At 41.5% G+C, this 25,964-nt stretch overlaps 1 protein-coding gene across 1 annotated transcript in view; it reads left to right on the forward strand.

The window, feature by feature from the left end:
- Window positions 1-723: 723 nt before the first annotated feature.
- SLC35D1 (solute carrier family 35 member D1) overlaps window positions 724-25,964 on the forward strand; it is a 42,175-nt gene continuing 16,934 nt past the window's right edge. The window contains exons 1-10 of the mRNA XM_081087635.1: window positions 724-929; window positions 1,709-1,742; window positions 1,840-1,926; window positions 3,132-3,199; window positions 4,468-4,539; window positions 5,633-5,701; window positions 7,996-8,098; window positions 12,887-12,979; window positions 23,667-23,734; window positions 24,810-24,888. Coding sequence (XP_080943761.1) covers window positions 727-929; window positions 1,709-1,742; window positions 1,840-1,926; window positions 3,132-3,199; window positions 4,468-4,539; window positions 5,633-5,701; window positions 7,996-8,098; window positions 12,887-12,979; window positions 23,667-23,734; window positions 24,810-24,888 — 876 coding nt within the window. The 5' untranslated portion in view covers window positions 724-726. The remainder of the gene's footprint in view (window positions 930-1,708; window positions 1,743-1,839; window positions 1,927-3,131; window positions 3,200-4,467; window positions 4,540-5,632; window positions 5,702-7,995; window positions 8,099-12,886; window positions 12,980-23,666; window positions 23,735-24,809; window positions 24,889-25,964) is intronic.

Consider the following 25,964-nt stretch of genomic DNA (forward strand, 5'->3'; position numbering starts at 1 on the left):
CAGTAGCAACATTACAGTTATGAAGTAGCAATGAAAATAATGTTATGGTTGGGTCACAACAGGAGGAACTGTATTTAAAGGGCCAGAAGGTTGAGAACCACTGCTTTTGCGTGTCTTCGATCCTCTCTGCAAGAGAGATCAAGAGCCTTTAATGTGAGTCTAGACTAGAAACACACAGCCTGAGAACTAGGGGGCCGTCCACCTGTTACTGGACGGAGGAGGGTCTGCATTTCTGAGGAGGCTGATCCCCGGAGAACAAGCCTCCCGCCCCGCAGCCGCCAGCCTCCCCTTCCCAGGGGCCCGGCCGCGGGGAGAGGCGCGCAGGCGCGAAGTGGCGGCGCTGCTCCGCGCTGTGCTCCGCAGCCGGCGTTCCGGGGTCCCCGCGTGGTTCCCCTGCGCTTCCCCTCCCGCTCTCCCCGCACTTGGGGTCGCCGCTGCCCCTCCTCCGGGCCCCTCCATCCCTCGCCCTGGTCTGGCCTGACCCGCACGGCCCCTCCCCTCTAACCCCGCCCGGGCAAAGTCCGGAGGGTGTGAACCCCAGCATGCCTGCCTCTGGGCGGGGACGGCGGCCGTGCGGGGAGCCCAGGCGGAGAGCCCAGGCGGAGAGCGCGCAGTCCAGCCCGCAGCTCCGGCCCGCGCGTCCCCCGGGAGCCGCCGCCGCTCGCCCCCGCGCCGCTCGCCCGCCGCCGGGCCCGCCCGCGCTCCCTCCCGGCCGCCGCCGCAGCCATGGCGGAAGTTCATAAACGTCAGCATGCCCGGGTTAAAGGAGAAGCCCCCGCGCCAGCCTCCGCGCACAGACATGCGGAGGAGGTGGGGATGGCGGCGGCCGAAACGCTGACCGTGTTCCTGAAGCTGCTGGCCGCCGGCTTTTACGGCGTGAGCTCCTTCCTCATCGTGGTGGTCAACAAGAGCGTGCTCACCAACTACAGGTAGGGCCAGGGCGCCCAGGCCCGGGCGCAGCGGGCGGCGGCGGGCGCCGGCTCCCTGGACTCCGGCTCCAAAGTTCAGGCTGAACAAAGTTGGCCGGGCGCTGGGGAGGGCGGGCGGGCGGGCGGCGGAGCCGGCTGCGCGCGCCGGCCTGGGCTGGGGTCCCGCTCCGGGCTCACAGCTCCGGACGGCCGGGCGCGCGTTTGGGGAGCGCCCGCCTGCCGCGCCCGCGAGCTGCGCCCTGCAAACCCTGCCCCTCCGAGCGAGCGCCGGAGAGAAGTTGTTTCGTGACCTGTTGGTCCCTGTGCGTGCCAGGCTGGGAGCAGAGCGAGGGATGCCCTCCCTGCAGCGCAGCCCGGGCGGGGGGCTGGGGCGTCAGGGTTCCCCGAATTCGCTGACAGCCTCTGGGGACGCGCGCATCCTCCAGCCCATTTATAAGGAGCCCGGTGCTGTCACTGGACCCCGAGGCAGCAGCATTTCTGCTTTCGAGGTGTGAAACCGTTGCAGAGACCCCTGTCTTCATTTCCTTCAAAAAATCCGTTGCAAGCCGCCGACTGAAATTGTAGAATCGAACAAGATGAGGCAAGTGGCCGCCTGAGGGTACGAAATCAGCGGTGTTGCCTGGTTTTTCTCACCGGTTTTCACTTGGATTAGAGGCGGACATGGGTGTGTTTGGGTATCCAGATGCATTTTAAGGTTGGCTACATGCAAACTGCATTCACAGAGCTGCGTTTGGGTTTTTCTGACCCTGTTTTGTTTTTCTCTCTCTACCATTTTGTAGATTTCCCTCCTCACTATGTGTTGGACTTGGCCAGGTTAGTTGGACTCTTCAGCATTACGCGGTTTATGTCGTTAGAACTTCTCTGTGTGCCTTTATGTGTAGAACAGTGAGTCTGTGTTCTCTGTTTACAGATGGTGGCTACAGTGGCAGTTCTCTGGGTGGGAAAGGCGCTCAGAGTAGTCAAGTTTCCTGACTTTGACAGTAATGTACCTCGAAAGGTAAAAAAAGAAATAAATAATTATTTTCTGAAAAGAAGTCACTATATATATTATATATATTACATATATTAATATGTATATAAATCAGTTGCCTTGTGTATTTAAAAATTGTCACCCAATCCAGAGTGGGTATAATGAAAGTAAAGAATAAATGTTATAATATGTACTTTTTGTTTATTTATTTTTATTTTTTATCCTCATCCGAGGATATTTTTTCCATTGATTTTTAGAGAGTGGAAGGGAGAGGGAGAGACAGAGAGAAACACCAGTATGAGAGAGACACGATTGGTTGCCTCCCACATGCCCCTGACCCACCGTAGGTGCCATTGACCAGAATCGAACCCGGGGACCCTTTAGTCCGGAGGCTGAGGCACTGTCCACTGAGCCAAACCGGCTAGGGCCGTGGTCGGCAAACTGCGGCTCGCGAGCCACATGCGGCTCTTTGGCCTCTTTGAGTGTGGCTCTTCCACAAAATACCACGTGCGGGCGCGCACATACAGTGCAATTGAAACTTTGTGCCCATGCGCAGAAGTCGGTATTTTGTGGGAGAGCCACACTCAAGGGGCCAAAGAGCCGCATGTGGCTCGGGAGCCGCAGTTTGCTGAGCCGCAGTTTGCCGACCACTGGCCGCTAGGGCGTAATAGGTATTTTTTAAGAAGTTCCATAATCTCTTTAAAATTAAGAAAAAAAGACCCTAGAAATCATGTATTCTGTTTTACTTACTAGTAATGAACACTTCTTTTGGGAATACAGCTGTTTTGCATTTTCTACATCTAATCTAGCCAGTGTATTCTTTATTCATTATTCTTCAGGTTTATTTTCTTTTTCTTCTGTCTGCATCTGCTTGGCTCCACATGAAGATGAAGTGCATTTCCTTTTTCCTGCTGACATTAGAGCTGTGGGCTAATACATGATCATATTTTAAAGTAAACGATGGATTTATCCCACATGTGTGATCGTACTCATATTTGTCTCCTCCCCCCCCCCCCCCCATGCCTTTCTCTCTCTTTCTGCCATAGTAGTGCTGTTTATTCAGGAATAATGTTGTTTGAGCACTATGTGGGGGCAAAAATTGTGTATGAGGACTAATTTTGTGTTTTTAAAGGGAAAGAATTTAATCATGTAAACAAAACTGTTTCTGTTTGAAAGGCCCTGTGTTAGCTAGTTTTATTATTGAGTTTTGTTATCCCTTTTAAATTTTCTAGACGTTTCCACTACCTCTACTATATTTTGGGAACCAAATCACGGGACTGTTCAGCACAAAGAAACTGAAGTATGGATACTTTATTTTACTAGTGAGGTTATATAATGTGTTCTTAAAATTGTATTTGAATGTCAAATATTTAACACATTGTTATTGATGCTGAAATAAATGAAAGGACCAGAAAGCTTGTGCTTCTGCATAATAAAGATTACACTAAAGGTTTCAGTTTGAGCTCTTTAAGTTTAAAGAGAAAGAGGGTTTTTGTTTGTTTGGGGTTTTGATCCCTCAGTTTGATGATAGAAGTCTTAAAGTGTCATAACATGCTGTGATAGAAGATTTTCATTATTTTTCCAGATGTATAATAGTGAAGGATATATGCTTTGCTTTTGGGATTTCAATTATTTAATGCAATTTATGGATACTATATTTTTGACAAATTCTACAAGCAAAATCAGAGGGTGGATACGAGAACTTCTGTAGTGTTGTTTCTTTTAACATGTTAAAATAACACCAGATGGAACCCTGATTTAAGCATGATTGATATTTTACTCATGGCTATATACCTGTAGAGGCAGCATACTCACTTTTAGAAAGAAGTGATAGCTCTCTACTCTTTGACAATACTGTCTTATTATCCGTTAACTTCCCCATTCTTGGCTTCCATACTTAAGGAGCATAGTATGTATTGAGTGTATGTGATGTTAAAATTACACACACAAGAAACCATTTAACAGAAATCCATGGCTTCACCACTTACACGTGAGCTGAACCCTGGCGCACTTACTGGATGAGTGTAAACCAGAATGGGGAGATCTCTGAAGATCAGAGACAAAGTGTTTTTCATTTCTTCTTTAGACCCAAGAAATTTGACAGAAGGACCATGATGATATCTCTGGAGAGTGTTTTATGGAAGTCAAATTTATCATAGGCGGGCATCCTTTTCCATCTCACTACCCACGTGGAAAGAAATGCAGGCCTGCTGGAAAGGCTGCTGAATAGAGTTTGCTCTTTTTCATCCTTGCCATCCATCCATTCAGTCACACCCTGTCTTTGATTGCCAGCTAAATATAAAGCACTGTGCAGTGAGATGAGATATATTCATAAATAACTGTATTACAAGAGGCTATATGTTTGATCAGTGCAAGCAAAATACTCTGGGAATTTAGAGGAAGACAAAATTACTTCCACAAAAGGACAATTAAGGAATGTCTAATGGAGTAAAATTATGGTAGATGTTATTTGGAGATTGGAGTGGGGAGGGAGGTCAGTAAAGAAAGGAGAAAAAAATAAATAAATTCTTAAACTTTATTTTACCTAATTATATATTTTTTTTTCAGCTTGCCAATGTTTACAGTTCTGAGAAGGTTCTCCATCCTGTTTACAATGTTTGCTGAAGGAGTGTTACTCAAGTGAGCTAAATTTCTAATACATCTAGTCTTTAACAAACTTTAGTCACTTTGAAAAGGTACCCAGCATAATAATTGTTTAATAAAAATATTAAAATTATTTGTCTTGCTTCTACTTTATCTTTTGGAAAGTTTAAGCAACTTAATCCCTTTGCTCTGGGAATTGATAGTTTATGGGAACAGTAGTTGGGAAGATTATGAATAGGAGTTAGAAACCTGTCTAAACATGAGATATACTTTGATGAATTCCTATACTTACTGCTGCCACTGGGTGTAGAGGAGTCAGAAACATCAGTATAGTTTTGTGCTTTATTTAAATCCCCACTCAAGGATATGTTTTTATTGATTTTTAGAGAGAGAGAGGAAGGGGAAGAGAGAGAAACATTCATCAGTTGTCCCCGTTATGCACCCAACCGGGGATCAGACCTGCAACCTAGATATGTGGCCTGACCGGGAATTGAACCAACAACCTTTTGGAGTACCAGACTATGTTCCAACCAACAGCCACCTGGCCAGGGTAGAATAGATTTTAAATAGTGTTCCTTGTCTCGGCTCCTTTCACTACAAATGTGTGTGACCTTTTTCTACTTAAAGACATTCCAATTTGCTGAAATACAAGCTCAATAATAACAAATGATAAGAGTAAGGAAAAAATGAGTATATTTATTTATATAACAAAATAAGTTTTTGCTTTATCAAAGGGCTTCTTTTATTTTATTTATTTTTAAAAATATATTTTATTGATTTTTTTACAGAGAGGAAGGGAGAGGGATAAAGAGTTAGAAACATCGATGAGAGAGAAACATTGATCAGCTGCCTCCTGCACACTCCCCACTGGGGATGTGCCCGCAACCAAGGTACATGCTCTTGACTGGAATCGAACCTGGGACCCTTGAGTCTGCAGGCCGACGCTCTATCCACTGAGCTAAACCGGTTAGGGTTCAAAGGGGTTCTTTTAAATATCGAATTCCTTGGAAACATAAAAAATTTGACTGTAGCTTTTTTCAAATATATCTTTTGTGTGTGGGCGTGCCTGTGTTATGAATCTTTGTGAATAAAGCCACAGTATACATAAAATTTTTTTTTTTTTTTGTAGGAAGACTTTTTCTTGGAGTATTAAGATGACTGTATTTGCAATGATTATTGGAGCCTTTGTAGCTGCCAGGTAAGATGTGGGCCTATATAAGCCTATGAGCTCATTAGAAATTATCAGTAGTTATTAATAATGATCAATTACCAATAAAGACAATTTTTTTATAGGCTAAATAAGAACCATATCTTTGAAAAGCATCCAAAAACCCTTCAAAAGTTAAATCTTTTTGAGTTTGTTAAGATCAAGGCTGGTAAAATCAGATTCTTAAAAGCTAAATTCACGTAATTTAGGATTTATTATACAGTCTTCTACTGATGGAGCACATACCATGTGCCGCACAATATGTTTGACATTTTAGACATAATAGTTCTGTATTCCAACTCTGAAAGGTATGGATATAATTTTTCTATTTTATAGTTGAGGAAACTAAAATGTAAATTCAATAACTTGCTCAAAGTCCTACAGCTCGTAAGCAGCAGAAGGTGCTGGAATTTGAATCTGTGCCTGACTCTAGAGTCTATGTGCTTTTATAAACCATGTGGCATTTTTTTTACTTTGTGTGCTGCTGAAGAAAACAGTGTCTCAGAAAAGGCGAGTGATAATGAATTATTTGCCTTGTCGAATAATGAGTAATAGAATTGCTTTATTTGGCCTCACTTAGGATGTATCACAAATGGCATAACTTATTCTACTAAATTATTAAAGCTTTTTCCATTGTTCTTAAGTGTTAGTTTTCCGATGGATGGAGAAAATGTATATCCAAAGACTCAGAAAATTAAAATGATGGCTAGAAGCCTTCTATAACATTTTACTCAGCCCAGGGCATGCATGTATGGGTTTGCTAATGTCACAAATTCTGCCTGACATGCATTTTTCATTTGGGAGTTATAATGTACCTCTTGGATTGGCTTATTTACCTTCATCATATCCCTGTGATATAGATAGGGAGGGGGTAGGAATATAGGTCAAATTTTATTCCACCCTAAATCTCCAAGTGAAATTTCATTGTAAAAAAAAGGGGGGGGAGGGGTAGAGTAATTGGTTACTAGAATTTCATTATGTAGCTAACTGCTTTTCTCTCTAGATATTATTGCCTCCTTGGAGAAAAATTCTGTATGAGCATCCTACCTTTCTTTTTGAAGCATTTCCTTGGATACAAAATTGAGCCAAACGATAGGGATTTCTCAGGGCTAACATCGGGCCTGCAAAGCTTCTGAGGAGGATTGCTATCTGGACCAGCCTTGTCTAATTAGGACATTTTACTTGGGAAAGAGATTGGGAGGAAGGGAGTCTGAAGTTTGGGGTTTGTCCAGGCTGCTTGAAAGAGGGGGCTAGTTCTGTCTCAAATTGCAGTGGTGTAGAGCTCCTCGGAAATCTTGATCCATGTAGCAGTAGTAGTAGTTTACATATAAATATGTAGTATCTTTGCAAAATCATGGAATGTGGGACCACTGTGTAGCTAGGTGCTAAAATATGAAGGCATACTTTTCTTAGATTTTCATTTATTTGTTAAATTTAATAATTTTTTTAAAAATATATTTTATTGATTTTTTACAGAGAGGAGGGGAGAGAGATAGAGATCTAGAAACATCAATGAGAGAGACATCGATCAGCTGCCTCCTGCACATCTCCTACTGGGGATGTGCCCGCAACCCAGGTACATGCCCTTGACCGGAATCGAACCTGGGACCTTTCAGTCCGCAAGCCGACGCTCTATCCACTGAGCCAAACCGGTTTCGGCAATTAAATTTAATAATTTTTTATCTCTACTAAATACTAGAAAACTTTCGTTTTCCTAATGCCACTAGTTATACCACGTAGGTGCATGAAGCAATTATTGCAGTATTTGAATTCCTACTGTGTGCTTTTGGACACTGTTGTAGCTTGATCTCAGAGCTAACCATGATCCACACTTCAGAAATTCCACCTCAGGGTCCAGCCACCTGCGCAAGATAGTCCTACCTTTTGCATGAACTTTTGGAAAAAGACATGTTAACAACTCATCCGTTTGGTCTCCTTACCTGTGAAATTCAGCTCTGATGCCTTCTGCCTGCTTCAGCTGTAACCGTGAATTTGGTTGCTTGTTGTTGTTGTCTGACTTGGAATTCAGAACGGTGTGCTATTTAACTGACATGATTGTTTGTTGCTAATGATTTTAAGTGTTAGTGTTTCTCATTTCTGAAGAGTCTACTTAATATAACATTGCAATTTGTAACTAGAAATCAAGAAATACTAGTAGTTGATAAAATGCCTAATGTTCATTTACCTAGATAAAAATACGTTGTTGCAAATACTCTATTCAAACCTACTTAAAATTAAGGGCGTGTTCCTTAAATGTAAGTTGTTAAAGTGCTTATGTTTTGCAGCTCTGACTTGGCATTTGATCTGGAAGGATATGTTTTTATTCTGATAAACGATGTCCTGACAGCAGCAAATGGCGCATACGTAAAACAAAAATTAGATTCAAAGGTAGGTAGCAATCTAAAGTTTCTTTCAGAGGTGTTTACTGATCTTGGGGATGATAATGTCAATTCATCAGGGAAGAAGTGGGGAGTAAAGAAAAATATTTAGGAGGAGTGAGAAAGAAATAGGGGGTCTCTGAGGGTAGAGAAATCTGTCATAAATGATTATGGCTGTATTCTGGAGGACCTGAGCAAGAAAGAAATATCTGAAAGCCCTTGAGCAGATTTGAGGAGAAGTGCGTGTTGATAGGGGCTGCAGAAAAAGAATGGACTTTGCGCATTACAGATCATGGGAAACTTTCGGGAGAATTGGTATCTTTCTCTCTCTGGGGCAACACCGAGTTCCCTGGCTCAGATTTCATGCACATGAACTTTATTTACCCATCTCTTTTCTCTCAGTTTGCAACATGCACACAAAGGCTTTAAATATATTTGTTATTAGTTTGTCTATATAGACACACTAAATTTTATTTTTTGGATGAAGTCGGATCATCAGGAAGCTGAGTATTTGAGCTACATTAGTTTACTCCATTATGGTGTAAGGTTACATTATTATACGAAGACGCTGTGTGGAACTGAGCTTTACATATCATAGGGTTGCTATTGAAGGAGTTGTTTTTTTCTGTCATAATGTATCCTGTATGGGGACCCACATGAGATATTTATCATAGATGTCACCATGGCTCTTCCTGAGTAGCTGGTGTATTTTATCTCATTGTAACTGACCATGGCTTTATCTGATTTTCCTACCCGAGTTTTCTCTTCAGTCAGATAGCCTTATCCGCTTAGTTTGTACTGTGCTTCTGAAATGACTTTCACGTCCTTTTTTGGAGTTCAGATCATATATACCAATGCCCTTCTCTGCAGTGGTATTAGTATTGAGTTCGTATCATCTTGGTGAGAGGCTTTACCTTCTCCAGAAAGAACCCTAAAACCCATGGCCATCCCACTTGTTCTCATTTTCAGAGAATGTTGGTTTTTAATATCCTTGAAGAACTGGGGACAGTGTAGATGTTTCCAAGAAATTTCTCTAAACATACCTTTTATGTCTTGTTCTCCATGTACTTGCCTTGACAACTTTGTATGATCATTGCATTTTACTGGAAGCGACTGTTAAAACTTTTGTCTTTCTGAAATAGTTAAAGAAAAGGGACCAGTTAGAGATTTAATTTTATTCTGGGTTTTTTTGTTTGTTTGTTTTTTTTCCTTTAGCCCATTTGCTGCTTTGGAAAATAGGTATGAATAATAACATTTCATTTGTCCAGCAGCCTCAGCTCTTTCAGACAGTACTGTCTAGTAAAGTTTTTCTGTGATAATGGAAATCTTCTATATTTCTGCTGTCCAGTAATGGTAGGCACTACCAGCCGTTAAATGAATAAAACTAAAAAAAAATAAAAGTGCCCTTTTATGTAATGATGTTTACTTTGAATTTATATTAGTTCACACAAACACTCCATCCATGCTTTTGTTCTGGCCCTCCGGTCCAGTTTAAGAACCCATTGTGGCCCTCGAGTCAAAAAGTTTGCCTACCCCCTGCACTAGCCACATGTGGCTGTTGAACACTTGGTATGTGACTAGTAAAACTAAGAAACTGAATTAGTAGTTTAATGTAATTTTAATTAAATTGAAATAGCTGCATGTGGCTAGTGGCTACCATATAGTACAGCACAGTCTAGAGTTGGGATGGGGAACCTTTTTTCTGTGAAGGCCATTTGGATATTTGTAACATCATTTGTGGGCCATACAAAATTATCAACTTAAAAATTAGCCTGCTCTATTTGGTTAAATATTTAATGAAGTCACCCATAGTGCTTTGGCAGGGCCAGACCAAATGATTTCTTGGGCCTTATACAGCCTGTGGGCCAGACATTCCCCACCCCTGGTCTAGAGTATATCCTAGAACCTAGAAAAAAATAAAGAGGGTTTCTGAGTATTTTATTCCCAGGAGAGCCCTTTAGTTCCTTACTCAGAAATGACTTGTGACTTATTTTATGAGACCTTTTAAGCATATTGATCTGTTTTTCATAGTTAATGGATTAGAAGCAACAAACTACAAGATGGAATTCTATTTAGAGGCAGAGAGGCTTACCAGCAGTATGAAAGGTCAGCTAACAATAAGAAAGACAAGCAGGAAAACTATAAAAATCAGATGGAAGCCCTGGCTGGTTTGGGTCAGGGGATAGAGCGTCGGCCTGAAGGGTCCCAGGTACGATCCCAGCCAAGGGCACATACCTCGCTTGCAGTCTCAATCCCCAGTCCTGACTGGGGCACGTGCGGGGGGCAGCAAATGATGCGTCTCTCTTACATCGATGTTTCTATCTCTTCCCCCCCACTCCACTCTCTTTCAACATGAATGGAAAAATTATCCTCAGGTGAGGATTAACAATAGCAAAAAAATCAGACGGATGTACTCAGAAATGATTTAGGGGCTATTAAACACCCTTAAGGGCAACATCACATAAGAACAAAATACAGCCCTGGCTGGTGTGGCTCAGTTGGTTGGAGCGTTGTCCCGTACACTGAAAGGTGGAGGGCTTGATTCCCAGTCAGGGCACACTTCCAGATTGCAGTCTCGATCCCTGTTAGGGACGCGTGCTGGAGGCAACCCATCGATGTTTCCTTCTCACCTTGGTATTTCTCTCTCCCCTTCCTCAGTTCCCCTCTCTGAGGTCAATTAAAAACACAGTGCCCTGACTTTAGTAATGTTTATAATGCCCTAAATGAAATTTTAGCCTGTGTGCGCCCTTTCAGAAGGCAGAGAAAAAGATACTCAAAACAGTTAAAATGTAAAAAGAAAAACAAAACAGTGGTATTTAGTTTTGGGCAATTGTCAGTTGTCTGGATGGGTGTTTTGTGTGTGGTGTGTAGGCACCCTCTTTAAGGGATGGATAATACTTTAGTCTCTGGCTGACTGGGTGCCTGCTGTTTCAAGTTGTTTTGTCCTATGGCTTTTTTCTTGCTGCCTTAGAGATGAGGTGCTCTTTTCCCTGATGCTTGTGGTGGCCATAAGCATTCAGTTTTTTGGTTTATCCAAGAGGCAGTGTGGCCACACTGAGAAGCTTTTAATAAAAAGGACTGCTTATAATCATGGTCCTTTGAGCATGAGTCGTGTGGCATAAAAATTTAGGGCTGCATTTCAGACATGTATGCAGCTACTGAATTTAAAATATTTTTAACTTTAAAGAAATCACAAAAAATACTATTTATAGAAATATTCTTTTTTAAATGTTTTATTTATTGCTTTTAGAAAGAGAGGAGAAGAGAAGGGAGAGAGGAAGAGAAACATTAATCTTGTTGTTCTACTTATTTAAGAACATTCATTAGTTGATTCTTGTATGTGCCCCGACAGAGGATTGAACCCGCATCCTGGACATACAGGGATGATGCTCTAACCAACTGAGCTACCTGGCCAGGGCAATAGTACATATTTATAATAAAAGTAGTAGAAAACATAGATAAGCAAGAGGAAGAAAACATACTTATTCCTTAATTCTACCCTCTAGTGAGAAGCACTGTTTTAGTGGATATCCTTTAGAGCAGGGGTGGGCAAACTTTTTGACTCGAGGGCCACAATGGGTTCTTAAACTGGACTCAGAAGAAGGAGCTGCGGCAGTGTTTCCCGACGTTGCCATGTTAACACTGCTGCTGGTGGAGGAGCAGAGGGGAGAGCAAGAGAACCCTCCTCTCTTTTGGCTCCGCGGGCCGGATAAAACAGCCGAATGGGCTGGATCCGGCCCGCGGTCCGTAGTTTGCCCACGGCTGCTTTAGAGTGTGTGTGTGTGTGCATGTACACACCTAACTGTGTAAAATTTTTAAGGAGGGATGATATATAATGTTTTCTAACCTATATTTTTCATCTGGTACTGTTTCATGAACACCTTTCAGTATTAAACATTTTTAGTAGCTGTATAATGTTTCATTGTATGGTTGTATCATAGTTTAATCAACTAGTTTTCTGTTGTTGGATATTTGTCTCCCGTTTTTCAAAGCTTCTTTTGAGAAGGTGGTTTGACTTTTTACACAATTCAGGGATCTTTCAGCTACAGAAATTAGCCAAATATCATGTCCTTCTCCTCACTACTTCTTCACCCCCTGACCCCCGAAACTCTGGCCCACTTTTTCAGGTGACTCTGCTTCCCAATGAATGTCCCAGAAGTGTGAGAGTCAGAGGTAGACCCAGAGTTCTCTTAGGCTCCCTGTGTTTGAAGATGTGCGGGGTCCTTCATTGCTCCCCGGAATCTGAGGATACAACTAGACATACTCTGTTTTGGGAATTGTAGATAGAGTAAGCTAAATTTTTTAATATACTTCACGTACACATTTTCAGAAGTACTTCCCTGGGAAGTTACACCTGCCTGTGTGGGTTAGGTGTGAGTCTGTGTGTCTGGCTCTGTCCAGCCATCTCTGAATGGCAGGCACTCCTGTTACGGTTCTAAACAGCCCAAGGCCAGCTTGATGACTTTTGATTAAATTCCGGAAGGCAAAGGGCTTCAGAGATGGACTTTTGTAGAGAGGTGTGTATGTGTTCAATATAGCCTCTTCCTTACTGGCTGTTTTGAGGCAACAGTTGATGTCATTTTTATTTCTTTATTTTAGAACATAAGTTGTTTGGTTTTTCTTTTGTTTTTTAAAGCTTAGGCTACTTCTTGATGTTTGAAAACTTCTGACTTGGCCTAAGTTGTTGTGCATATTGTGGGGGAGGTATGTGGGTATAGTGGGGGTGGGACTTTATGTAGGGTTTTGTGTATCTTATCTGCTAGAACCAAATGAAACACCTAATTATTTACTATCCTAGGAGCTGGGAAAATATGGTCTGCTCTATTACAATGCACTGTTCATGATTCTGCCCACCCTGGCCATTGCGTATCTTACAGGAGATGCACAAAAGGTAGGAGTTTCTAACACTGATTTAATGCCTTATGTTTTTTAATTGTATTGTTGTTTATGAACAAAAGATAAACTGTGAAGTTGTTAAGTAATGTACTTACTAAGGGACCAAAATCAGAATGTACGGTTTAGCTTGCTAATGTCATGCTAACCCTTTTTCTTGGCATAAGTGTTGGATAGTACTAAAATGGCTCAAAATAGCTCTGGCTGTCAACATAAAAATAGTGCATGCAACCCGTGTTTTCTTCTTATGGGCCAGAAGGATGGAGGAAGGGAATTTTTACATTTCTACTAACCTACAAAATAATAGTAGCAAGCTATCCTTGAAAAACAGGAAACAAAAATCTTGAAATAGTAGAATTCTTCAGACTTGAAATTCTAGATCTCTCTAGAAGCTTCTGTTCTGGTGTAAAATTTGTCATCCTCTCTTAAATCCCAAGCGGTTTTTTTTCCCCCAGGAGATACTTAGCACTGTGTGGTGACTTAACCGTATAAATAGCAAATAATATAATAGTTTACTCATTTCCAGCAAATGTTTAGCTAAATAAATCCAGAATAGAGGAACAAAATAAATCCAGACAAGAATTTTTCTCTAAAACAAGCCCATATCCATAGGCAAAAAAGTTGATACCGTTTTGTTAGAATTCACAAAAATTTTTCAAACTACGTAAACGGACATCTAGAATTCTGCCGAGGGTTTCTGTACCAAGATTCCTTCTAATGATTCCTCTGGCAGGTAGTTTTTCGGAATAAAGTGTGTTGGTTATGTACTCCAGTAGCAGTGACAATTTTCACAAAGTAGTGGAAAGTAGTTAGACTATTAAAAAATTGCTCTTGAATTAAAGGTAGGAGAAGACTGACTGTTTTTAAAGTTGTTGTGTGTATGGTTTTGTTTTTTTTTTCCCCATCAAGAACTTTCTTAAAAACAAAAACTGGCACAGATCATCTTGAACATGTGTAAAGGTTTAATGAACTGTGTAACCGGGCTGCTAGCAGGCCTATAAATGACACCAAAGTAGAAAACGGAGCTATTGCTTTAACTGCTCAAGAGCGTTGAATAAATAGTTTGTGGCCGCAAAAAAAGTGGGAAGAGAAACTAACATTTATTGAGCCCCTGTTAGGTGCCAGTCACTTTATGTATGTGATACGATGTGGCTCCCATAACAGCTCTTTTGCCCATGTGGAGATGAAGTTCAGAGAGATTAGTAACTAGCGCAGTGTCACTGTCTGTGGGGAGTAGAGTCAGGATTTAAACCCAAGCTTGACTCAGAGGCCCTGGTCTTTCCGCAGGGTGCTGCCTTTCTCCAGCAGACTCTGGCAGGAGCAGCCCTCGCTCTTTAGCTTTGGGGCAAGAATGTGATGCAAAATAACTAGGCCCTCCTTGGCAACACAGATGATTGCAAATCTTGAGGCCAATCTGTACATGAGAAAGTTTGACGGAGTCATGTGGTTGGCTAGGCTATTCTACACACTTGGCAAAGGTGGAATTTTCATTAACTTGAAATTCTGACTAGTAGCTACTTGAAAAAATTGAACCAAAGGAGAAATAACTTCATTCCAGAGTGATTATAATTTAACTAGAAGTTATATGCATAATTCATGCCTATTTTAGTAACACACATTTAATATGAAATGCTTCAATATAAGTAAGAATGTTTACTCATTGTGGAAAAATTACTTTGCCACCTGCATGAGAATGAGATTTAGATTTTCTCCTTATTTTCTTTTTTTTTTTCAAGCAGAGTAGTGAAATCTGAGTAATGTTTGTTTTTCCCCAATGAAAATGCCAGGCAAAGGTCAAGAAAGGTTTATTTTGGAAGAATAATGGTTCATCTAAATACTTTGAAATTGGGATGATAAACTAATTATGGGAGCTGAACTCATTGCTTTGTAATCAAACCCCACCAGTATTTTGATCTCACATGTTTGTTCATTCTCACTCTTATTATTGGAGTACTAGGGGCCCAGTGCATGAATTCGTGCACCTTGAAAGGAATTGTGGGCTGCAGTGGGCACAGGGGAGGGTTTTGGCCATCAGTCTGCTATAAGTACAGGTTAGGAAGAAATGTATGTAGGCTGAATATCAGGATTAGCTTTTTAACCCTCTTCCATTTTACACCCCACAATGCACCCAAAACATTTCTTCCACAAAACCTATCATAGTTTATTGCTCTGATGGTGACAGGTCTGCTCCACAAGGTGACTGTATGGTCCTCAAAAGCAAGAATACCACAGAACTCATCTTTTTTTCTTATCGCCTGAGCCTAATACTGTGAAACACACAAGAGCATTTAACTAAAGGAGATAGGGTTTAGTTTTCTTATCTACCAAATGCAGCAAGTAATGCTCACCTGTTCTAGGGGTCGTTGTTGAGATATAACTTAGAGAGGTGGCTGAGTGGTTTACTTTTATTAACCAGCACAGAAACAATGGGTGGAAGCCATAGACAGCCTAATGTGTCCAAGAGGTTCATAGTAGTCTACAGGAATTGCAGCTTATTTCTTCCACTGGAAAATTCAGTCTCAGAGTAGTCAGTAGGCTGTTTGAAGGCTGGCAATGAGTTCACATGTCAGCGTGCGAGATGTGGCAGGATTTCAGGTAAGAGTTTTCCAGTACCAGTAAGTCAGGTTCATTTTCAGCGTGTGTCTTTTGGAACCGTGCTTTTTCTCCGAAATACGTACTGGTATACCTATAAGTGGACAGACATTCATATATGTGCATGTATTTTTTAAAGAATAGGTGCTTTTTCATGTGACAGTGTATCTTTAAATAAAGCGGTTCCCCAGTGAACAATCTGGGCCTCCTCCTGGCCTTTAGTAATACCTTATAGGGTATGATGCCTTGTACCTGATAAGATGCTCCCGCATAAGTTATTTTCCCTCATCCTCATTGTATGCCTGTGAGGTATACAAATTCTCTGATTTGCAAAGGTTAAGGACATGCTTAAGGTTGCACAGTGTCAGAGCTTAGAGCCTGCCTGTCTGACTCCACATATTGGTAGATCCCTTGCTATTTGCTTGACTACATCTTTGCTCCCTCCCTGACTAGGGCTTTCCTCCAGAACAAGCTACTGAACGTGAAAAACACTCCAGGGCAGTATTAGAGGTAGAGTCTCTGAAACTGGGTCTTGTTGTTACTTAATTGTTTACAAATAATCATATTTCTTTCATTCACTGAATATTTATTGAATGCTTATGTGTTTGATGCTGTTCTAAGTAAAAAAAAAAAAAAAAAAAAAAAAGACATGTTGCTGCTTTAAAGGAGCTTGAATTCCAGTGGCATGAGATGGACTACACATAATTGTACAATAAGAGCTACGAAGAGACAGAATGAAGAGAGTGATCGGAGAAGTCCCATTTGCATCAGATGGTTAGGAAAAGTCAGGTTCCCTTGAGCAGACACTCAATAGGACTGCGAGCCCCATGGTTGTGGCTCTTCGGAAGGATAATCTAGGTCAAAGGAAGAGCGGGTTCTAAGAGCTGAGGTGGGAGTGCCTCGCTTGTTCACAAGGGACATTTTCTGATCAAGAAAATATCAGGCAAAGTCAAGGTGGGCCTTGAAAGATGTGGAGGAAGAAAAACAAAGGGTACATCCCAGGTGTGACTCCTGGCATGAGCACAGGCTCAACCACAAGAACTAGACTCTTCAGGATGCTTAGAAGGAGGAAATCCAAGACTCCGGAGACTTGAGAAGAGACCTTAGAGAGCATGGTTCAGGCCTCTTCCTCACAGATGAGGAAACTGGAGCCCAAAGAGGGCTCAGGACTGGAACCCAGACATCCTGACTCTGTGACTAGTGCTCTCACTCCTCCCACCACACCATACCCTGCTTCCTTCCCAGTTGGGACCACTGTTCAATACAGGACTTTGAAGTTTACTCTGCAGATAGTCCCAAGTCCCTAAAAATAAGTGGTACAAGGGAGAGAATTTGGGGCCAGAAGGCAGACGACCAGCAATCTCTGATTCTCTCCCTGACCACGGTCTGACTTTGGACAAGACCCCTGCTCTCCTGTCCTGCTTTGTCATGTGTACACTGAGTAGGTTGGATCAACCCAGTTGGCCGCTTCTCTAGGCCGGGCCCTTTCCAGGGCTGAGGCAGAGTTTCTGAGAAGTAGAAGGCATTCCAGTGTGGAGACAAGGCTGCTGTTCTGACAGCTGGCAGGAGCCCAGCCGCTCCCTGACTCCTGGTGACCAGTGCTGATAAACTCTTATCTGCCGGGCCCCTGGCTTTCCTGACCCAGGTCTGTTATGTAATTAAATGAAAAGATCTCCAAGATAAATTGTTAAATGAAATGCACAGTATAAAACAGTGTGTGTGATATGCTGCCTTTTAAGTAAAATAAAAAGGGAACAGTAAGAACATATATACGCATACATTTTATTCACTATTTAAGTAAAAAAAAAAACACCAACTAGACGAATATACATGAAACTAATAAAGCAACCACCTGTGTGTGTGTGTGTGTGTGTGTGTGTGTGTGTGTGTGTATGAGAATGAGAGCGAGAGAAAGAGAGAGAGAGAGAGACACAAACACACATAGAACACAGGGTTGGGGGGGGGGGGCATGAAACGTTCCTCTGTCCTGCAAGCTTCTTTAGCTGGTCCAATAACTAAATCTGCATGAGACAGATTAACAAGAAAATAACCAGATTAAATTACATGTGTACATATGGGAACCCCACAGTCGAGGTTCAGGACAGGAAGTTAATATGGTGTATATATGACATTCTGACCCAAGGAGGAGGAAAGGTGTTCTGGGGCTCCGGGGGAAGGTTATTGCAGGATGGTAAGAAGAACAGATGTCTAGTAATTAGTTTGCCCTACCATATAGATAGATAGGTCGGAAAGGTTATCTCTGATAATCTCTTCTTATGGGGAAAGCCCTTAATTTAAGTTCTTCTAAGGCGGTGGTTCTCAACCTTCCTAATGCCGAGACCCTTTAATACAGTTCCTCATGTTGTGGTGACCCCCAACCATAAAATTATTTTCATTGCTACTTCTTAACTAATTTTGCTACTGTTATGAATCGTAATGTAAATATCTGATATGCAGGATGTATTTTCATTGTTACAAATTGAACATAATTAAAGCATAGTGATTAATCACAAAAACAATATGTAATTATATATGTGTTTTCCGATGGTCTTAGGCGACCCCTGTGAAAGGATTGTTTGACCCCCAAAGGGGTCGCGACCCACAGGTTGGGAATCTCTGTTCTAAGTAGTTGGGGGAGGGGGGAGGGAGCAAAAGTTTCTCTTGAGCCTGCAGGGTGTCAGTGCCTTCAGTATAAAATAAACCGCATACCTCGGAGGCACTTCTCTGGGTGACTCATTCTGAATCCCTACAAAGGAAACAGGAATGGGAGGGAGACTTGATTATTCATCTTTGATTGTAGAACCATGTGCATGTACTTTAAGTTATATTTTATAAAAGTAATGATAAGAAAATGATAAAGTTAAAAAAAAAGAAATAATGACTCTCCAGTGATGAATCTTAAGTTTTAAAATAACTGGGTGAGGTGGGACAAATTAGCTTTTCTCATTATTCAGAGTTGCAGACTCTGGACCTAGGATATAAATTGAATTAGAATCAGATGCAATTATTTTTCTTCAAATCCCACTGCTAATCTTAGTAGGTAGAGGAGGGAAAAATTCCTCTGTTAGGACAGGAATCACAGGGAGGCAGGAGTTCTGCAGAGCAGTTATGGGGCTGCCACAGCCTTTAAGCAAGAATTGAAGGACAAGGAAGAGAAAAAACCTAAATTACCATAAGAACTGAAAGGGAAGATTCAACTGAACAACTCATCCATCCCCCTGAGGACATAATACAGGTCCCTGGCAAAGCCTTCTGAGAAATCAAACCAAATGTGTGTGTAATTTTTTAAAACAAATTTGTTCATGGTTCTCAAAGTGCCGGGTTTACCAGAAACCAAGGAACCAAATACTATTTCAACATTTAGTTTTTAAAAACGTTTTCTAACTTCAAAGGATCCTCCTTAAAACACACACATGCACACACGCACGCACACACGCACGCATGCATGCACACACAGAGAGACACCCAAAACTGTGTATCATGCAAAAGCCAGTTTATTGCCCGTATAAGATATCTGGTTCACTAGCTAAAGGCAGAGCAAGCATCACTTAACTAATGATTTCCAAAGCGTCAGCTGGGACAGACTGTGTTTAAACTGGTTGGGTGCTGCCTCCAAAGGGAATGTCTGCCACACAAAGCCGGTGATTCACGGAGTCCCAGGGATGGGAACCTGGCCTGCTGACAGCACAGCCTGCGAGGTGTTCTCAGTCAGGGTGGAGAACAGACCCCTTGCTGTAGATCTCACAAGGCCAGCACTGTAGGCGCGGGTACATTGTATAATGTCTGCATTATATCACGGGTTACGTTACATGGCTCAGATGGGTTTTGCAGGAAAAATGGCTGCACAAATCATCTCCCTGGCGGGGGCTCTTCCTAAGCGTGGCTGACTAAATAAGAAGGGTGTTGAGGTTGGTTTCGCCTCTCCAGAGTTGTTCATCATTTCTGGGTCACTCTGTAGATCACAGAGACTGAGTCTCAACCCCGAACTCTTCTTTCCACGTGGCAACAGGTCCCTTCTGCTTTGTGAACCTTGGTATCCCCAGACATAAAACAAGAGGGTTGGATCCGTTATAGTTTAGTTACGAATGACCACGTCTTTCTCTTTGTCGGATTATTGTTTGATTGACAAACTAATGTTTTCAGCCATTCTCACCTTTGAGGATCTTTCTTTTTCCAATAAAAGTGACTCGTTGGTGAGCTGGAGTCTGTAGTTACTTCTGCCAGGGTACATAGGTTTTCCATAGGTGGCAGAGCCTGGTGAGCAGAGGGGGGTGAAAGATACCTGGATTCCAATTCCTTGTCTGAGCTACGAGCGTGAGGGAGAGCAGGAGAAATTGTGGCAAACCGTCAGAGTAGTACAGAGAACCATGCAGGTACCCAGGACGACTTTCCCAAGGTCGGGAAGGAGCCATGCGGTCATTTGCACCATGGACATTACCTTCTGTCTTAGTAAGGTTCCTAGCGATTTACTTTCTAGGATAAGGTTTCAAGTTTTTTCTACACTTTTTTTGGGGAAAAGAATTTTCAAAATAGAATCGTATCATACGTCAACCTTTTTTCTTTACCATGAAGTCCAAAGACTAAATGGTGTATTATTTTTAGACTTTATACTAAGTAGGGAGGTATCAAAACACTTAAGAAAATGTCCCAGTCATGATTTGGAATTTCACATCTCAAGTAATTTGGCGACCCTTTTCTTAGCAAATTTTTCTGGGAGTGAGGATGATTGCATCTTAGACTGAAGTGCACGTTGAGATTATTTCATGCTTTTCACTAGGTTAGGGGTGGTGAATTGGTGCTGTTATCCTATCCTCCTTGCAGATATTGCCGCGTAGTCATAGCGCTTTTTGCTAAGTCTGGACAGCCTCCTACTGTTTACCAGACAGTGGTCCAGACAGCCAGAATCCGTCTATTAGAGCTGATATATCAGACAAATCTGATTGTTTCCCTGGACTTGATTTTATTTATTGTATTATTGATTATGTAGTATTTAGTGCCTAATCATATTAGATACTCCCTTTCTCTCTTAATTTGCTTAATCGAAGCAACTCAAAAAGGTGTTGTTTTTTTTTCATTACATGTGTTTTCTAAATATTTTTATTTAAATAAAAGTCCCATTCACACAGATGCCTAGTTTTAGGGAGTCCTTTATACAGATCATTTGCCCATTGGTTACACTACATTCTTTTCACGCCTGTGGTGAGAATTGGCCTGTGGTATTAGGTTACACCACCAGCACCTAGAACCGGAGAGTTCATCCAAAACAGAAGCGAAGCCTAGGAAAGCATCTTTTATATCCAGTCTGTAATCACAGCCACCTCTCAGCCAGTGTTGAAGATTGCAGGCCTTGTGGCAGGGAGCCCATCTAGTTCTGTGTCACACAGCATGAACAAGCGGGCCATTTCTTCTGTCTTCTCTAGAGGCAGAAGTTTTGTTTTAAATGTTTTTTTTTCCTCCCTCATTAATAATGTACAGGTTTACTGTGACTTCTGTCTTAGGGAGAAGAAAAATTCACTTGCAGATCTACTACTGAGAGCTAATAGTGGTGGAAGTTTAAGTCAATAATATCTTCTGTATGTAAACTTGTATGCATTTGAAATGTCTGCATTTCATTCTCTGATTTCATTCTCGTAAGAGCAGCTGGAGCAGACTGCTTTCTATATTTGTAATATAGGTAGAGACTTAAAGAGGTTACAGTGATTTTATGGTGGCCTTGCAGAAAGTTAATGGCAGAGTTAGAATTAGAACACCCCCTATTTAATTAATTAATTTTCAAGTACATGATACAGTGTTGTAAACTGTAATACCATGCTGTACATTAGATCCTCAGAACTTATAACTGGAAGTTTGTGCCCTATGACCAACATCTCCCTACCCCCCAGTCCCTGGTAATTCTCTCTGTTTCTCTGAGTTTGGCTTTTTAGATTCCACATATAAATGAGATCATAACAGTACTTGTCTTTCTCTGTCTAACTTATCTCACTTTGCATAATGTCCTCAGGTTCCAGTCTTGTTATTGCAAATGGCAGGATTTCCTTTATTTCTCATGGTTAAATAATATTTCATTGTCGTGCGTGTGTGTGTGTGTGTGTGTGTGTGTGTATGTTTGTGTGTTTATAACATCTGATTTATCCATTCACCCATAGATGGACACTTAGGTTTTTCCATATTTTATCTCTTTGAGATCCTGATTTCATTTCCTTATATAAATATAGAAGTGGAATTGCTGGGTCATATGGTAGTTCTGGTTTTAATTTATTGAGGAACCTCCATACTGTTTTCCATTGAGGCTGTAACAATTTACATTCCTACCAACAGTGTAGGAATGGCCATCCTAACAGGTGTGAGGTGATATCTCATTGTATTTTTGATTTGCATTTCCCTGATGATTAGTGATGTTTACCTTTTTATCTGTCCTCCTTGGAAAAAATGTCTATTTAGTTCCTCTGTCCATTTTCTAATTGGGTTATTTATTTATTTAGTTAGTTATTTTGCTGTCAAGTGTATGAGTTCCTTACAGATTTTGGATATTAAACTCTTAACAGATATGTGACTTCAAACTATTTTTCCCCACTAAGTAGGTTGCCTTCTCATTTTGTGGATGGTTTCTTTTACTGTGCAGCAGCTGTTTAGTTTGATATATTTTTTATTTTTTGCTTTTGTTTGTGCTTTCGGTGTCATATCCAAAAAATTGTTATCAAGACCAGTGTCATGGACCTTTTTTTCTTATATTTTCTTCGTGGAGTTCTTTATCATGATTGTCATGGTGATTACATGACTATATTTGTCAAGACTCATTGAATTATACACTTATAATTGGTTAATTTTATTTCTGGTATGTTATGCCCCAACAAAGGAAGAACGAGAAACAAACTGAATGTCTACCGTCTGTCAAGTGCTGTGTTAGGAATATGATTACATAGATGCGATGTGGGTCCTCTCTCCAGGCAGCTCACAGCCTGTAGAGCTGGTGTAGAAACTCACAGGTCAGAGAGAGAAGAGCCCGATGGCGGAGTACATCTGCTGAGGCACAACAGAAGGCATTCTTGACTAGGGAAAGTCCCACCAAGGAGGCGCTTGACCTTTAGTGTGGTGGGTGGGCAGAAGCCAGGTGAGTGTTGAGGGAAAGGGCATTCCAGGCAAAGGCCTGTGAGTGTGAAACTGCACGGTGACGTTTTATAAACCACAAGGAGCCCGAATTGCTGGAGCTGTGAGATTTATGTCAGTGGCAAGAGTAGAAGCTGGGCAGGTTGGCAGAGAGGTAAAAGATGAAATGTTTGCCGAACCGGTTTGGCTCAGTGGATAGAGCGTCGGCCTGCGGACTCAAGGGTCCCAGGTTCGATTCCGGTCAAGGGCATGTACCTTGGTTGCAGGCACGTCCCCAGTGGGGGGTGTTGCAGGAGGCAGCTGATCGATCTCTCTTATCGATGTTTCTAACTCTCTGTCCCTCTCCCTTCTTCTCTGTAAAAAAATCAATAAAATATATTAAAAAAAAGATGAAATGTTTCTCAAATTTGCTTATCAAATTCATATTGCAAGAGAAATTATGTACTTGAGAGAGAAACCCTCCCTCTTGGATGAGAGATGAGATGATCAATGCGCCCATTCATGTCTCTCTGTTTCATTGCTTTTGGCTTAAAAACAAAACAACAAAAACCTCGCTTGAACTATAACTATTTTTAAATAGTAGTTCTCTGTGAACAGACCTCAGCCGAATTTGTGTAGCTAAAGCTGTACTTGAGCTTCACATGTTACAAGGAGGAAGCATGTTTCAATGTTTGAGAAAGCCTTTCTTACTCGCCATCTGGGAGAACTACTGAGATTTGCCCCATGTGGCTTGTGCCTTCAAGCAAATGCCAGTTTCTTTGTACCAATTGGGAGAAGTACAAAATCTCCCTCGCATTGCATTTTGAAAAGGAGAAAACCTTTTGAAACTGCTTATTGGTTCAACTCCATCTATATGAAATTCTTAAACATCATCTATCCTTGGAGGGATGCAAGGAAGTGTGTGGGGGGAGCAAGTACAGGATTTAGATTAACAAATGGGACAGCTAATTTTGTTCTAAAACTGAATGCTTTGCCATATATTACAGGCAATGGATTTTGAAGGCTGGGCTGACACCCTCTTTCTTCTGCAGTTCACCCTCTCTTGTGTGATGGGGTAAGCTTTTGCTGTCTTGTTATCAAGTAGTTTTCCTGGAGAAATGTGTTGGAGGGTCCCTTTGCCTCATTCCTCAGTATCCTGTTCTGTCCCTTGATTATATATCCGCCTCCGATAATTAAGCTTCCGCATTCAGGTGGTTTCACAGCCCTTGGGAATGTGCCCTCAGGGCAGCTAAACTGATCCCAAAGTCATGCTTAGGAGACTGGAGAACAACTAATATTTACCCAATTACATAGTGGGTAATAAGCACCATTATTTCTCAACATTATTTTTCACCATATAGTTCCTTAATATTTTTTCTAAATTGACCATTTGGGAGATGTTGTTGTCCCTTTAACCATGAGAAAGCAGGCTCAGAACTCAGGTAGGTTGCCTGAATTTGCACAATTAGTGATCGTTGTAAAGCAAGCATGTCAAACTCAAAGGCCAAATAAGCAAGTTTTAAGTTTACGTGGGCTGCAAAAAAAACCAAAAGCTTCAATTTTCATAGAAGCGTAGGTTTATTTCGATAGAGACATGCTGAATACAAAGGGCTGAAATAAATGAGTAATTGTTAACATAAAATAATAGAACATTTAAATAAAAATTAATATTTTTTCTTGAACATTAATTTATCAGACACTGAATTACTGCACAAATTAATAAGCGTAATACAAATAAACCTATTTTTCTTGTTCTCCGAAAGCAAAATATTTCTTGTGCACACCAAACAAGTCAGTCCAAGACTAATGACGTGGCAATCGGCTGCTAAAATAGTCACTGCTAGTATTAGTGGAGAGAAATGGTGCGCTTACGTGTAAGGCATTAAGGGAAATGAACGCAATACGATTATAGTAATCAGTCACTAGCAAACATTGTAGTTCATTATTAATAATTATGTATAACAGCATATTGTAAAAATTAAGTTATGAAATTTTTATTAAAACGTTTCTTACTTACCATTATATTGGCTAGGCCACAAAAATATTCGTTGTGGGCCGCATGTGGCCTGCGGGCTGCGAATTTGACATGCTTGTTGTAAAGTAAGCACCTGGATCTTATTCTTAAGATACCTCTTCCTTCTTTATTCCAGATTTATCTTGATGTACGCCACAGTACTCTGCACTCAGTATAATTCTGCTCTTACAACTACAATAGTTGGCTGTATTAAGGTGAGTTGAAAAAATACTGTTATCTTTTGGGGACCTGCTTTATTTGAAAATTACTCCTCTCAGATAAGTTGCCTTAAGTCATATTTTTTCCTTATTTCTTCACATTTTTTTTTTTTTAATAGTCTGACAAATTGTGATGCTGGTCTCTGAAACAGTGTTTAAGAACTCAGGGAGGACATCATCTCTACTTTCAGGCAGTTTAGCTCCGAGGAGCGTGAGAAAAGGAGAGCCCTTTATCTTAGAGAAGAGGAAGAAGAATTGGGCCTGTTTCTGATGGGCTGCCGAGCTCAGTAGGGAGAGGCCTGTCGTTAACCCCTGATGAGAGCTGCTCTGTTCTCTGCCCCACCGCCGAGTGCTGGCTGTTTTGTGGGGAAAGGGTGCCTGCCAGAACTAATCAAGGGAGGTTTCCTGTGTGTCAGCCAAACCTAATGGCCCACTTTTAAAAGCTGCGTCTGCTTTTCCAGTGATGTCATTTCCTCCTGACCATTTTATTTGAGTCAGGCTCATTTGTCTTCAGCCAGGAGAGCCAGATTGACTTAAATATTGAGCTGACGTTAGTTGCCTTTGGGACTTCCCTTATGATGCCCCTTTTGTCAAAAAGTGAGGGAAGTGGCTGCAGAGAAAAGTTTTTACTGCTCTGTGTTACCCTTTGCACCCCCAGTGGAGTGGTGTCCGCATGACCTTATTTTAGAAATTAGATTTAGGTCAAAACTTCATGGAATTGGAGTGTTCGGTGTGAATAGAATTGTAGATTGAACTATAATAATCAGTTCTTTGAATTCCATTGAAATCTAGACAGTTAATCTACTCTCAAAGGTCTAACTGGCTGACATGGCTTTAGCGCCCCCCTCCCCCCCCCCTCCCCCCCGCCCCCCGGCCCAAATGAGCTCTCAGCTCTGTTTCCGTTTTGTAAAGTAAATGCTTTAAAAGCAAAGTGGATGGCTTGCATCTTCAGAATAAGAACAGCAAGAGCAGGGCAGCTGGTAAACATGTTTTTGGCCAAGAAGAAGGATGGTACAGGAGAGCCTATATTTAATTTTAATAACTAAACCTATTTGCTTAGAATTTCTTAGTGC

The sequence above is a fragment of the Myotis nattereri genome, assembly GCF_964212035.1.
Source record: "Myotis nattereri genome assembly, chromosome: 3".
NCBI lineage: Eukaryota > Metazoa > Chordata > Mammalia > Chiroptera > Vespertilionidae > Myotis > Myotis nattereri.